Raw genomic sequence first — 15,608 nt, 5'->3', positions numbered from 1 at the left:
GGGTCGCTCTCCTGTCCGCGGGCCGGGCGTGCCTCTGCCCCGCGCAGCGGGACCCCCGTTCCTCCGGCGCTGTGTCGGGAGCGCCGCGCCGCCCCCGCAGCGCCAGCGCCCGCTCCGGCACGGCTGCCCCGGCGGCAGCGGCATTGCCGGGAGCCGCGGGGAGGCGGGGGCGGGGGCGGGGGAGGCGCTGCTGCCGCCGGGCGGGCTCCGGCCGCCCCGCACCGACGTCGGCGCGAAGCCCCGCCGCGCCCGGGGTGGAGCGGGGGTGGGCGCGTCGCGGGAGAGAGGAGACAGATGCTTCCCGAGGCGCGGCCCCGCCGGAGGGTGCTCGACCCTGGCTAGTGCCTGCCCGCCCCCTCCGGGACGCGGGGACCCACCGGGCGGGTGTCGGGGAGCGGGCAGCGCCATGCGCCCCTCCGAGGAGTGAAGGGGCGTCCGGGCTGCTCCGGTGCAGGCGCGGAGCCGCCGCGGAGGTGGCCCGAGGTGACGGGAGGCCGGGAGAGGTGCCGCGCCAGCGCCGGTAGCGCTGCCACCGTAAGTCCCGGCAACTTCGCCGCCTGCCCTTCGCCGCCCGCCGCCCCCGGGAGAGCTGCTGCGGGGCGGGAGAGGCGCCGGGGTCCGGGGAGCGGCGGGGAGCGGGGTGCTGGGGGCGACACAGCCCCTGGCTGGCGGTGCACCCAGAAACAGGGGCGAAGCGGGGACTGGGGTGTAGGAACTCCGACCCGCGGCGGCGGCGTGTGCGGTGCACCCCGGGGAAGGGGCGAGGGACAGCTGCCGGCGCTGGAGGTCGGGACGCAGCGCGGGGACAGGGCACGGTGCATCCCGGAGTTCCCGCTGCGGCTTCGGCACTGGCGAGCAGGTCGCTGCCGGTACCGTATCGCGTATGGAGAGCGCCCGCTCTCCGTGCTGGAAGTACAGGGCGTTTAAATGACACCTGAGTCACTAGTTCGTGCTTCTCAGGCATGTCATATATTATTTCCGTGTTATTTTTCATCTGCTGGACCGATATCTGTACTTACTTTGGCGTTTCACACCGCAAATGTAGTAAACAACGTTAGTAGGTTTCAAAATGTTGCCATTGATGACAGTAGATTGATGTATGAGGCTATTTACTGGATGTGTCCAAGTACAATATAATGCCTGCCAATTTTGTCTTTAAATTGCTGTATTGATTTCATTCTTGTGGGTTGTTTTGACAAGGTTAATGTAGTTGACAATTTGCAAAGGAAAGAGAAAAACTTCTGGTTTATTTTAGTTACAGAATGGCAATTGTAGCCGAAATGATGAATGAAAAAATCATTCATAAAAAGAGTAAATAGAAAGATGTGTATCCCAAGACCTCTAGAAGTCAATATTGTCAATATCTAACAGATGTCTTCCTGCCAAGCTTTTACATACAATGGCAATCCTTGAACTTCTTAAGGGTAATAAAGTATGTGATATTCTTCTTAGGACTGTGCACTTTGGAGTTAAGTAGTTTGGTTAGAGGGAGTTCAGAATTAATTAAACGAGACATCACATTATGATGCCTTTGCTTTTTTATAGGCACTGCATGAACTCAAGGTCTTGCTTCTGCTCCTTCTCCCCTGCAGTGGCAGAAGGATGATATTGCGGGGTGGGGGATGAGCCCTTGTGTTTGGTCAGTGAAAGGATCCCTGCCTATGCTGCTCTAGGGCTGACCAGGATAACATTGCTTTGCTACCAGCAGCTCCAGCTGCAGGTGGTGTTGAGCTGAAGAGGGAATTTAATTCACCACTCAGAGTCCTAGGCATAATTGTCAAGTAAGTAAATTAAATACACGAGTGCTAATACTTCATTTTAATTTCTTCAGACATATGATAACCTTTGCTGGTAGGCAACTTCTGCTGAGCTAAAACTCCAATGCTTACTATAGCTGTCACATGCTAGCTGACATGGAATAGTTCTGAATGAACTAAAATACTGTGTTTCTATATCTACTGGCATGTATTAGGGTATGCTAAGTTTATAAATCTTGAGTAGATGTTGGTCCTGTTAATATCAGTGGCAAAATCCCAATTAACCCCTCCAAAGGGTGGGCTTCACCGTAGCTCTTCATTATCATTTATAGTGGGTGCCAGGCAAATTTAGTTAGAAATTCAAGCGGCAATGTGTAAATTTGGCTGGTGATGGCACTTCTGACAACTCTACATAGTACTGCTTTAGAATCATGGATAAGAGGCACACTTCTTTAATACTTATTAAATAAAACTATATAGAATAAACTGTATTGTGCTTTCAAGAGGAGTAGACAGTTCAGATTTGTCTTACACTCTGATTTTTATGTTTCATCAGACTGGATCATAAAATAGTTGGATTGCAGTTTGCATATGCACCATATTTTAACAGAGGTATTCAGGCAGCACAGGAGGGAATGTTTTCTGATTATGTTGTTTGTGGCAAAGAAGTTTACCAGTAAACTGCTAAATATTTGACTTACTATAAAAATCAGCAAACAATTGAGCCATGTTACAGTTTAGTTCTCTGCAGTTCATGAGCTTTGTTGGGAGATGAATGAAGAGGAGCATCTTTTCTAAAAATCTTGTTGAAATATTAATGAATAATACGTTCACAAGGATTGGCTTAATAAACTGACTGAATCTAGTTTAGCAAGCTTTTTCTTCGTATCTCTACAGCTGAATGGTTTTGAAAATCATCTGAAAAAGTTGAGAATTTTCATTAAATATGAAAACAATGTTCTACAGAGGATTTGCTGAATTATTTTTATTCCAGCTCTCTTCCAGATCGTGATAAAATGGAACAATGTTTAAAACCTAGATGCTTAATTTTAAGTTTGCATCTGTGGACCTATAAGAAGCTCCACGCAAGTCATTTTACATAATAATATTGGCATGACCAACATAGCTGCCAGTAATTCCTACTACTTTTGTGTAAGTGAAAATGGAGGAAGAGAGAGCATATCATGACTCAAAGTTCGTGAAAAATCATTAGATAGAAAAAAGATTCTTCTATGCTTATTTTAAAAATAATGCATCCAAATAGAAGTATTGGGAAAATAATCAACTAAATAATTGAGCTATACTTGACTGAAAGTTTTGCTAGCAAATACCATGAAATCCAGTTTTGAAAGTGGTAGTTGGTTCTACCTATTGGTAAGCTGGTAAACTCAGGGTTTTTTTTATTTCTGGTAAGAAGTGTTTGGGTCCCAACTGTTTCTATTGAAGTCAATATCGAAACTCATATTAATGCCAGCACAGATCATACCTGAGGCTTTTAGCAGTGATCCTGTTACACGCTGAGCCCTTTCAACCACTGTTTGTGTTAGAGTGGCATCCAGTCAGGTCCCTACCTAGAACTACACACAGTGTTAAATTCATTCTCTTGGAATATTTGCAGTGTAAATAGTCAAGAAGGTCTAAGACATCTTGCCGAAGGCCAGATGATGGTCTCAGTCTGAAACATGAATACTCTGTACTTTACAGTAGACCATGCACCTTTTAACAGGTTTGAATGTCAATTGATTCTTTGATAAAGGTAATAAGAAATGAATTACCAATACCTTAAGGTTGTATATTATTTTCCTCTGATCTCATTTTTTTCAGTATTAATCTCTGTATTTTACCAGCATTGGCTTTCCAAAGAACAGCACATAATTACACATTGTTTTATATTGGGTTTTGCTCTTATACCCGCTTTCCATTTGACATTGCTTTTAGTCACTTCAATGGAGTGAATTACTTAGTAACTTAAATGAGAACACTGAATTGCTCACGTGAAGAACTGCCTAACACAAGATAACAAAGGCAGAGATAATTGGCTACATCTCAGTCAAGAAGGAGCACTGCTGACAACGTTGGGCTTGAGAGTCACCTGGAAGTTACAACTGGTAAATCCATGTTTCCTGCTAAGTGTAGTTAGCCATGTTTCAAATGGACAACTTTTAATCAAGGTGGTATCCACAGATACCACAGGAATCTTTCTTCAGACCATATTCTGAACAAACCAAGGGTGTGATCTTGCCTTACCGGAGAGCCTATGAGCTGTTTAGCTGGCTCTATGCTTTTGAGGTGACTCTTGGTTAAGGAGAATGGGAAGGACCTGGGGATGATAGTTACCCTCTTGCAGTGAGCTCCTTTTGACTGTTTGTTCTGCTGTGTATGGATGTATGCAAAGATTTACCACTAAACCAAGGAAGTACAAGAAATCTTAATGTTCAGCCATAAGAAGAAAGTGGAGTCATTGGTCATAGTTGATAGGGAATAGCACTGGGAACAAGAGTAGATATAAAGCACATCAGAGGTATGCTGCCATGTGTTTTCCCATGGGTCCCAAGGTGCCTTCTGAATTAGGATTGTATAGTAGACAGGAGAACTAGAACTGGTTTTAGCAAGTTACATACTGAAGTTTAGTCCTGAAAGGTGGTTTCTACAAGGATCAGATTAACCTGTGCACTGGAGACTCAGGGAACCTGCAGGGAGGAAGATTCCTGGGTTCAGGAGGTGGACTGATGGTGCAGTACTCATTTTCTTACTTGTACAGAAAACCAACTGAAAAATGCAATTCAAGTGCACCTTGTCTACTGCACCTCAACGTGATGGCCATGCTCCTTTTTCCACAGTAATCCTGTGGGGTTCAGTAAAGGTGACATGGAGTGGCATCTGGACCTTGACTTTTTTATCATTCATAATGTGGTAGACCTGACACAGATTTGACAGAAATGGCTGTTCTCACCACAGTCTTAGGAGTGTTTTTCAAAATAAACATGCATGTCTGTTTAATAGGTCACATTTCAGTGTGGCAGTTTCATGTGACACTGTTTAGCAAATAATTTCTTGCTTGGTCATATCCAGCAGCAGTGTATATAAGAACCAAATCACTTTGCCTGTGGTTTTTGATGAATAATGTTAACTATTACCAAGAGTTAGATGAATAATACATTCGATAAATTCTGTAGTATTTTTAAATCTATGTTTCACTATATTTTATCCATTGCAGCTCTAGTGGTATGTACTTTCAAGGAGTATTAAGATATGATGTAAACTTGCTGGTGGCTTTGACATGTTTATTTTGTGATGTCCTCATTTCCTTGGGGTAAAGCAGGGGTTATAAAATTGTTATTATTCAAAAGGAGGTGTTTGAAATGCTTTTCTCTTCCTGGGTGCTCTACGAAGTGCTAAACTGCCCTTCAACAATTAGAAAAAAAAGATTTTTGTTCTGATTATTTTTTCTAGAAATTGAACAGTCTGCAGGCAACACCAAGTGAGCTTGCAGACATATTTGGAGGCTACTTGAGTCAAGATGAATTGTGCCTTGTCTTCAGAGTTTTCTTCTCAGAATTAAGCTGACAATTAAAAATACCTCTTTTAAATACATTAAATGCCTTTGAAAATACAATATTGCCATTACAAAGTTGTCAAAGCTTTGTGGTTAAGACTGTTTTGAGATATACTTGTAAAAGAAAAACAAACTAAACCTCTATTTTACCTTTTATTAGTGATGGGAATGAGACTCCACGTTTGGCACAGTGTCCCTTCAAAGGTCAATTACATTTTCTGCTTGTGGTTTTTTAATAATGAAATATTTACTTACTTTTCAGTGCTCACATAACAAAAACTGCTGTAATTCATGGCACTGTTTAGAGCTCCGTGGAAGAGAGAGAAAGGTAATCAAAGACTGAAAAAAATTCATAGTGTGAATTAGCCACTTCTGTTTCTCTCGGGCAGCACTGTGGCATACTTTAACATCAGAAAGCTCAAGTGACTGTAACATCTAATCTATGATGTATGCAGGTGGATGACTCAGTTTTTAGTCTTGATTTCCCTCCAGCTGATACCAGTAATGATTGATAACTGCTTAGAAAAATCACAGGTACCTCTGCAGTTGTATTTTGTTTATATCTTGATTTTCCCTACAAGTTGTCTGTGCCTGAGCAGTTGTCTGTAGCAAATCTAGCTATCATGATTTAAGTGAGTCACAGAATACCAGGTTGGAGAGAAGCTCAATGTGAGCTTGCAATGTGCTCATGCAGCCCAGAAAGCCAGAAATGTCCTGGGCTGCATAGAGAGCAGCATGACCAGCAGGCCAAGGGAGGTGATTCTCCCACTATATTCTGCTCTGGTGAGATCCTACCTGCAGTGCTGCACCCAGCTCTGGGACCATCAACATAAGAAGGACATGAACCCGCTGGAGCCATTCTGGAGGAGGGATATGAAGCTGATCAGAAGGCTGGAACACCTCTGCTATGAAGACAGACTGAGAGAGTTGGGGCTGTTCAGCCTGGAGAAGAGAGACCCCCAGGAAGACCTTATAGAAGGCTTCCAGTACCTAAAACAGGTCGACAAGAAGGCTGGACATTTTACGGAGGCATGTAGTGATAAGATAAAGGGGAATGGCTTTAAACTGAAAGAGGACAGGTTTAGGTTGTATAACAGGAAAACTTTATGACGAGAGTGCTGAGACACTAGAAAAGGTTGCCCAGAGAAGTTGTGGATGCTGCATATTTGGAAGGGCTCAAGGCCACTGGATGTGGCTTGTGATCTCTGGATAAGCAGCATGAACCCTAAAAATTATTTTTCTGTTTAAATTTACCCCCACTATGGTTCAGTGCCAAACTGATGATGTTTTACACTTCCTTCAGCATAGTATCTGTGTCTCACTTTACACAAGCTGCATTCTTTTGAGCAGACCTATCACCATGTGATTTTTTCCAACTCTATTTGTTGATATCTGTCTCTACTCACATAATCTTAGTGACCCATAGCCTAAGTCTGTAGGCTGTGTTCTGTAATCTTAGTTACCTGTACTGTGCAGGTGCTTCATCACCGAGCCCTTCTTTTAGATTGCACTCTCTTTTCACCGTTGAAACATGATGCTGTAATTTGCCAAATGCCAGCCAACAGGCAGATGGTTAAGCATCTTTTAATGGACAAGTATGATTCCTCATGGAAGAAGTATGAATGCTGTCCCATGAAGTTACAGCTGTTTTTATGTTATGGGCTGTCATCATCCATTGGACTAAAGCAAGCACCAAAGGACATTAGATGATCTTTATATTGTCATGATAATCTTTCTCCAGACTATACTAGCAGCCTGAAACAGGGTGAGCATTTCAAATCCTCAGACATGCTGTGTGCAATCTCATCCAGCCTTAAATATTGATGGACAGGAGAGAGAGGATGCTCATACCTTGACTTAGATTGCCTAGAGAAACTTTCTGAAGTTTCTTGGTGAAAAAAGATATCTAAGACTGACGAGTGTCCTCATGTGGCTAAAAGTTGGACCCCTCTTGATAAGAACTACTTCTGTTCTCACCAGTGAATCCAGCTCCTATTGGAATCTTCATTTTCTGTTTTCTCCAGAACAATATGGAAGCAGAACAATAAGTTTACTTCTGTTATCTTCAGTTGTGCTGTTGCTGCAGGGGTGGAAATACTGTAAGGGCTGAAGCGCATGGGATGCAGAAATTGCATCAAATAACACAAAATTTAAAGAAAGAAATGTTTTGACGGAATGGAAAATTCAGAAGAAAGAGATATTCTGAATGCTATATGCGCCTGATCATTTAGTGGTAGAGATGAACTGGGAAGTTATGCTACAAAATGCCTAATTAACTAATAGAGAGCACTGTCTTCCATTTTCCTATATTGGAGCAGGTGAAATTCCATTTACATTTCAAATGGCAATTTAGTCAAACTAGCTTAGAGCATCTGTGGTAAATCTTTGGCATTTCTTCAGGGTGTTTAAGAACATTGAGAAACTGAAAGAGTAACCCATAGACAGCTGATCAACCACTCCTGACTGTGCAGAGTTGTAATGCCTGGAGTTTAGCAAGTCCTTTAAGCCCTGGTCTTGATTAAAACTTGGTGATGGGGAACAAATTGTGTGAGTGGAGACTTCTTTTAATGTTCTGAGGACCATTTCCACTACTACAACAGACTGCTGAAGGGCTTGATTCTTTTAAGCCTTTGAGCTCTATTGTGTTACAATACAATGTTTTCTTCTGTGTTCAAATGTTGCCAAGTACATTTTGGGTCGAAGTAGGATCACGTAATAAATAATAATCATTGTTACCATATGTTCTGACAGATAAAGCCCAGTATTTTCTAGCCAGCTGGGTTTTCTTACATTTTTTGTTTTTATTGTCTCAGGGTATTTGATAGTGTATGCTTCCTAAAGACTGGAGTAATTTCAGCACTGAAAAGAAAACAAGTATGTTTGGATTTATAAGTGTTTAAATCCTGCTGACTTTATTGGCAGTCAGAACTGCAGTGTTTTGGGAGAAAAGCATTTATCCTATGAAATGCCTGATATAATCAGAGGTCATCACCGGAGAAACCAGTAGGTAGTCACCAAATAAATTTATCACTTCTTTTTCATCTGCTGTTCAGATTCACATGCAGAATAGTAATCCAAGCCCTCTCCAGTATTTTGCCATTGCTGTAGCTGTTTGAGTGACAGAAATTACACAAATCTTTGTAATTAAACTAGCAGCTTCCCCTTTAATAAGAGGAAAAAAGTGGGGCTTAATGGCCTAAAGCTTGTGAGAAATTAGTGTTATTAAGCCAGAAGGAGATATGAATACACTGTATGCAGAAAGGGTCCTGAGGATCCTCAACTATTAACTGAAAGTATCTCCACCCCCTCACAAAATATTGAGACAGTGCTTTATTAGTATCAAAGCCTATGATTTATCTACTTAGGTAAATAACTTGCAACTGGTCACTGTATTATTTACTATAATTTACTATAATGTTACAGACTTGTCACATACCACATCAAAGAATATGTTTGATGAGAGTTTCTTGAAGTGATGAATTATGCGTTTTTCAACTGTGTAATTCCACATGGAGAAATTACATGGGTTTATTATTTAAAGATAGTTATGCCAATTACTTCAGTATAGAATTTAAGAGATTGTATTTCAGAACTAATTTCACTGTGGAAAATATTAGAATTTTTTTGAGTTGAAATTAAACATATTAATGAATTACAGGATTTTTTTTAATCTGGATTTTATTATTATAAAAATACTTTTGCAAGCCATCAAAATTTCAGTCATGTATAAAAATATTTAATTCTAAAATACTGTTTTAATTTTCAAAATTTCACTATAGTATAAGTGTCTTGAACTCAACAATGGACATGGTTTGGATGGACAAGGATGCAACAGACTGGAGGTGATATTGGGAAACAATACAGCCCTGCTCACAGTGCATACTTATTTTAAAAAAAAAAAAAGTGTCTCTATCTTCAGTCTGTTGGATTTATTTGGAAAGTTTTAGCCAGATAATTTTCATTATTTCTGAAGATCTCCAGTATATGATATATTGCTTTGGTTACGTTTGAGAGTTCTGGTCGCTCTTTTTCCTGGGAAGTTCTTGTGCTACCATGCGGTGGAAAATGGACTTGGCAGTAGATGGCTTCTGAGTCAAGACTGAACCTTCTACATTTGTGCAAGAGCACACCCACACATGTACAGCTCAGATCTTCTAGAGCTTTCGTCTGCAGCTGCAGTTTTGAAGTAGTATAAGCCAGTTTGTGCTGCTTAAGGGAGAGCAGATAGAACACGCCTAAAGCACAAAAGAAGAACAGGAAGAGGTGTAAACAGTGTGGAAAAATGGAAATGGTTTCACACATGGAAGAGGGATACTGGAATTAGGTGCTGAGAACCAGTAGAGTGTGCAGTTTGGGGCAGGAGTCATTTGAGGACAAGATTGTACAACAGGTTAGATGCTGAGGGAGAAACTGATACCTGAAAACCACTGACATTTCCAGAAACAGGCATTTAGAGGCTAGGTGGGGTAGGAACTTGCAGGACATCAGAACATTAGGAAAAAGATGCATTGGAAGAGACAGAATTATCTCCTCCCTTTCCCCACTAAATATACTGGAGTCATGAAGCCAAGAAAAGGAGAGTTAAGAAGGGGACAAACTGAAGGCCTGGGAAAGAGAATTGAACTACAGTGGCAGAAAGCTTGGAAGAAACTAGGTCTGACTAGGAATTGTAAGTGGTACTGAAAGAATGGAGAGTGGAAATAGGTGAGAAGAAACAGCTAATGTCTGGGAGGAGGCAGGAGTACAACAGAAGAAAGCTCATGATGGAGAAACTCAGTGCAGAGAGAGGCAATACCCTTGACAATGCACCAGTCATACATGACTGCCAGAGTCTCACCCATATTCTGCTGTCAGCACACATCTGTGAAGATTTTTCGTGAGGAGCATCAGCAGTAGAGTTTAAAGTCTCTAATCTCTTTCGTGAGCTATTTGTAGTTAAAACCATGTGTAGTTGAAACGGGTGTAACTATCTTAAGATGGTGGTATTTATTCTTTGTGGGTTTATTGGGCCAAGCTTCAGTGGGCTGAGTACAGAAGCTATCTGAAAAGCCAGTTATTTTAAGCAAGTCTGTTTAGTCCGAGGCATTCAGTGTGTGAGCAGGATTGCAGACTGTGAGCTATGTACCACTCTTTATGGTAGAAATCTAAACCAAGTTCGCAGACAGAAACTGGAGAAAATTTTAGGCTTCTTACACAGAGGAGGGCAAGAAGTGTAGCCCTTCTGAAAGAAGAGAGCTTCATTTAATGCTCAGGTTTTGTTGATGGAATTTTTTTTTTTTTGCTGGACTTCAGGCAAAGAAAGAGGAAGATTCTGTTTCTCATATTCTTTTGTACAGAGACATGAGAAGATTTATAGATGTCTATAAAGCACAAGTTCTGAAGCTGACAAGAAATGTGGATAGACAGTTGGAGCAATATGAAGAATATGGCTTCAGGGAGAGAAGTTCTCTGTTGAGCTAAGAAATCCTAGGAAAGATGAGGACCTACTGAGTCCAGTGAATCAGCCAGCTGAAACTGATTATGAAAAGACTGGTTTTGAAGACGGGAGTGGGTTGCTGGAAACTTCTAGCAGGAGAGGTAAAAGTGAAATAAAAGTATGTATGTTAGTGGAGAAGACTTGAAAATCCTGGAGTACCACTAAAATAGCTAGAGCACAAAAGATGCAGATCAGATGAGGGAACGCTTCAGTAATGGTGATGACATGCAGATGATAAAATGTGGGTTAGCTGTCACTTGTGTGCACAGTCCCAGAGAGAAGCACCAACCACAGTCCACGTTACAAGCATGCTCCAGAGCCACAAACCCAGCAAGCTGCCAGTGAGCATGGAAGTATCATAAAATGAAAAATGAAAAGCAGGTGTTTAGGAAGATGTATGCTAAACACTACAAAGCAAACTGAGGAGATCAAAGCTGAAAAGTGTGCAGCTGAAAAATGTCTCTAGGGAAAGCAGCCAGCAGAAATGTTGCTGTTAAAAAAAAGGAGATTTATATGAGTGAGACATACATATTTTCAAATAAATAAAGAAAAAATTACCATTAAAATGAGCATCAGTATCGCGGTACAAGTTTTGGGACTGACCTTGGGAGAAATTGAATCTGTGGCACAGAACATGGCTAGTAGTATGTGAAAACATTTATTCTATGCATATAAAAGTCCAACGATACAAGCAAGCACCCAGATATCTCTATAACAGACACTCCTGCAGAAATAATTCTGCATGTAAAGTTTAGCTATACATTAAATTTGATAAATATATTAAAAGCAGTGAAAACTGGAAAAGAATATGTAGCCTGGCAGGCCTGTATAATGCTTAGTTTATGGGTGTGTTTGAAGCCAGAGGATGTCAACTGCTTGCTGCAGAATCTACCTAGAAGGCAGTACCAGAAGTACACTGCACTGGGATAGCTATTTCCACAGTGAGCCCCTTGGAGATAAAGAAGTTAATTAGAAAAGAGAAGAAGCCATGGGAAAGGGTGCACTTGATAATGGCAGTAGAGGAGAAAAATGATAGGGTATTCCATGTATGCATGGATATTAAAGATCTTTAAGGCGATGAATCAAGAACAAATCAGCGCAAGAAGAATCACGCAATGAGACAGGAACAAAACAACCCACTCATGCTAAATGTCATCACTTCCAGGCCCTCTCAAACAACCAAATTCATTATGTTAGATGCACAGTTTGATACTGGAAAGTCAGATAGGACAAGGAGAGCAGCTAATTAGTGCTTTCCAGCACTTTATCCAGAAGGCAGTGTTTCAGAAAAGCTGCTGATAAATTATCTGCACAAGATATATCGAAGAAGAAAGGTCTTGAAATAGCAGAATGTCTCACACTCCTACCAGATTGAGCGCCACTAAAATCCAATAGTGTTAATCACATGATTCTGGGGACATTTCTAAATCATAGTCAGATCCAAGTCATTAGCAAACAGATGAGTGGTAACAGTAGAGCACTGGAACAGATTACCCAGAGAAGCTGTGGAATTCCCATCCTTGGAGAGATTCAAACTAGCCTGTGTGCGACCTTGAATAAGCAGATCTAGCTTTGAAGTTAGCCCTGCTTTGAGCAGGGGTTTACTAGGTTATCTCCAGAGGTCCTTTACAGCCAATTTTATTCTATGACTCAGGGAATTGCTGTGGTCTCGAAAGGAGGCATCCAGGCATATCCAAAAATGGAAGAAAGGAAAAGAGCTGAAAGCACTGATCTCTCCAAAGGAACTGAAACTCAGAGTAGGATCAGCAACTCACCTGCTAAACAGCAGAAATTATGTCTTCTCTGTAAGAACTTGAAGGAGGAAGAGGTTTTTATGTACAATTCAAAAATAACCTAGGACATTTAGAAAATACAGACGCAGCTTAGCTTGAAATACAAGGCAACATTCCATGGGAAAATTCCTCTACAGGGTGTGCTGCATGAGCTGGGGACATTGTAATAGTGATGTACATTTATGCAACATTTACAAAACCACAATACACTGTCAGCTGTCCTTTAAACATTTTTCCTTCCATGTCTTAGATATTGCTTCTTCATCCTTCATGTGTAGGATATGCTGAGCTACTGAAAGCAGGTAGTAAGTTTTAGAAGTCTTAGATTAAGGAAAAAGATGCCAACCCATCAATACAGCATTGGCTCCTCATCTGTGGAATCATGGTAATGCTATCTCTCACCTAAAAGCAGTAGTTTGGATGTTAATTATTTGTCAGTGAAGCATTTATTCTGCAGTAATGAGCACCAAGGAAAAAAACATGTAAAGAAATTAATAAATCTGTCTACCATGCAAGGCTTCATGTATGTACAATAAATGAAATCCACTAACAGTGATAAAATAGTGAATCACTCTTCATTAAGTGGGCACTGTTAATCCTTAAAAACCCAGTGGAGAAGGATTCCAAGGAAAAAGGAAGTGTGAGAACTAGCAAGTATAACTGTAGTAACTATTCCCAGAAAGGCTAAATAAAGGTTATGCAGGTGGTTTCTAACTTTGGAGCTATCTTTATACTCTGAAGAGGCTTTATTATCTCTCTTTATTACATTAATTTGGTTTTATTAATTTAATTCCAAGAGATCTGATATATGGACAGCAGTGATTTACAAACACAGGAAAGTATCATGTTTTCCTTTAGAAGGTCATTTAACATCATTGAGTTCAGAGTCCTTGCTAAAAATTTCATCCATTAGTAAAAACAAAGGTGGAGAGTGAAAACAATGCAAAAATTTAAGTGCTTTAGACTGCAAAAAAAAAAAAAATCAGAAAGCTAAAGCTGTTTATACTTAGAATACTATTGAGAGCTAATGTTAAAGTGATCTTAATGACACTGGATAAAGCTCATCAATCTTCAGGAAGGTGGCAGTCTGACAGTGAGTCTGTTAGCATTCAGGTTTACTGCTAGTCCATGAAGAACTCTGTGGAGTTCTGTATTTTCTCTGTGGATCATTACCATTAGCCTGATAAAAGAGGTACAACTCTGTTCTTCATACTTTGATTCCTTTTAAGGTATTTTTTAAGAGCAGATTTTAACACTGCAAGAGAAATGAAGTAGTGCTGGGGCATGAGTTAGCTCCCATAGCTGGAAGCTGAGAGAGACTGAAGAGTGTCAGGAGCAGGTTTTTCTGTGAAAGGAACTAATACAAGATGTGATCTGCTATTCAAAGTAGTTAAAATGTGCGATCCTGTAAAATATTTATCTGCTTACCATACTTAAGACATTTTTAGAATGCTCATAGGGTTTCATACCTCTTGCAATGTGTTTATATAAAGAGAGCAATATCATACTGGTGAAATCCCTTTTGGTACACTAACTTCCTCAAAATCTGCTGAATCCAAAAGCAATAGGATTATGTATGACAGAACTCTCAGTTAAAAGTAAAAAAGAGAAGGAGAGTTTTGGAGACCAATTCAGGTATCCACACATTTGTTTGAGAGAGAGATCTAGTTGAAAATTGTCTTTCCTCTTTCTCCTTTTTGCTTAATTTGTACATGATTATTTCTGAGTAGTTTCCTTCTTAATTATTTTTGATGTTGCAGAATAATCCTAGGTTGTGGTCAAAGCATGAGGGTGGAAAAGTTGAGAAGGTAGGTTTGGTGTTCTTAAAAATCAGTAATTTAGATTTTTTTTCATATAGTTTTATTAAAGCAGCATTTCACAAACTATTTTCCAGAGTATCCTCATCCGAAGTGAACTTTTCTAGGCAAACAGAGCACGTAAGAAGCCCTGCCATGCAGACAGGAAGAATGTAGTATTCTTGAGTACACAAGCCAACTTGTGTGATGCCACTTTTCCCAAGGGGAGAAAAAGAGAATCTATCTACATTGTTCATTCAGGTAGAACTAGGGGTTTCTGTAGCTAGGAGATACACTCTTAAAGTATGGTCTGTGTGCATGATGCAATTCCTGTCATGTTGAAACAATGCCCCATCACATCTGCTTACAGGTTTTATTTTGCCATTCTGCTTAGAGCAAATCTGGTTGGCTAATAATTAAAGAAACTGTCTCTTTTGCGCTTTTCTTCCCATAATTTCTGCTACCCTTGGGCAGAACTCTCTTTATTCAGGGAGTGTAAAACAGTGTATAATGGGCATTTCCATAAACAAGTCATAACCACTTAAATCACCAGCCTGAATTCATACATTTAAGTCAGTGGTTATGCAGACTGGAAACAGAGCATCTGTCTTTTTATGCCTGGAAGTAGAATGGTAAAATACAATAAAAATACTTGACAAAATTAATCTTGGTGTCTAGTGAGGAGACTGGACTGATCTCAGGCATGGACGGGCACACACATACCCATACTCAAACCTGGCACAGATGTGACACCTTGTGCCTCCACTGGGCAGAGATGCTTTGAGATCCTTGTGACACAGTTGTCCCTTTTGAGAGTCACAGGCATGAAAGATCTGTGAACATGGATTTAAAAAGTGGGTTTGACTTGCTGACATCCAGGCACTGGTTAAGCTCAGATTGCTGTGCTATGGCAGTAGGAGTGAAATAGTAAAAAATTATAGAGCTCCTGTGGAGTGGGAAGTTAGAACAATGTAAGTAGGCTCACCCAAGTTTGGGTGAGAAGAGGGAACTGTGTGTTGATGGATAAAAAAACATCTGTGCTGTTACCACATCAGTTACTGCACCAAATACTTCTTCCAATCACGAAAAGAATACTCTTAGAAGGCATATAGATACTTCTTTTAAAACTATGTAGACCCAACCCTGTGACCCCTTGTACATCACACTGTTGGTATATTAAAGCCTTAACTCTTACTTGAAAAAGTTGATTCATACGAAGTCCTCTTTGTA

At 40.7% G+C, this 15,608-nt stretch overlaps 1 protein-coding gene across 3 annotated transcripts in view; it reads left to right on the top strand.

Moving 5' to 3' along the window:
* Positions 1-254: 254 nt before the first annotated feature.
* CALCR (calcitonin receptor) overlaps positions 255-15,608 on the top strand; it is a 154,776-nt gene continuing 139,422 nt past the window's right edge. For 2 of the 3 annotated variants that reach the window (XM_085050728.1, XM_085050727.1), the window contains exon 1: positions 255-534. Coding sequence is in view for 1 of the 3 variants with exons in the window: in XM_085050726.1 (XP_084906852.1) it covers positions 14,368-14,390 (23 nt within the window). In the remaining 2 variants the exon portion in view is untranslated. Of the gene's footprint in view, positions 535-14,342; positions 14,391-15,608 lie in introns of all 3 variants that reach the window. The other variant, XM_085050726.1, reaches the window with a different exon arrangement.

This window comes from Lichenostomus cassidix, chromosome 2 (assembly GCF_008360975.1).
Source record: "Lichenostomus cassidix isolate B80296 chromosome 2, HeHo_3.0, whole genome shotgun sequence".
Lineage (NCBI taxonomy): Eukaryota > Metazoa > Chordata > Aves > Passeriformes > Meliphagidae > Lichenostomus > Lichenostomus cassidix.
The sequence above is the reverse complement of the archived record's forward strand: the minus strand, read 5'-3'. Positions and strand labels throughout refer to the sequence as shown.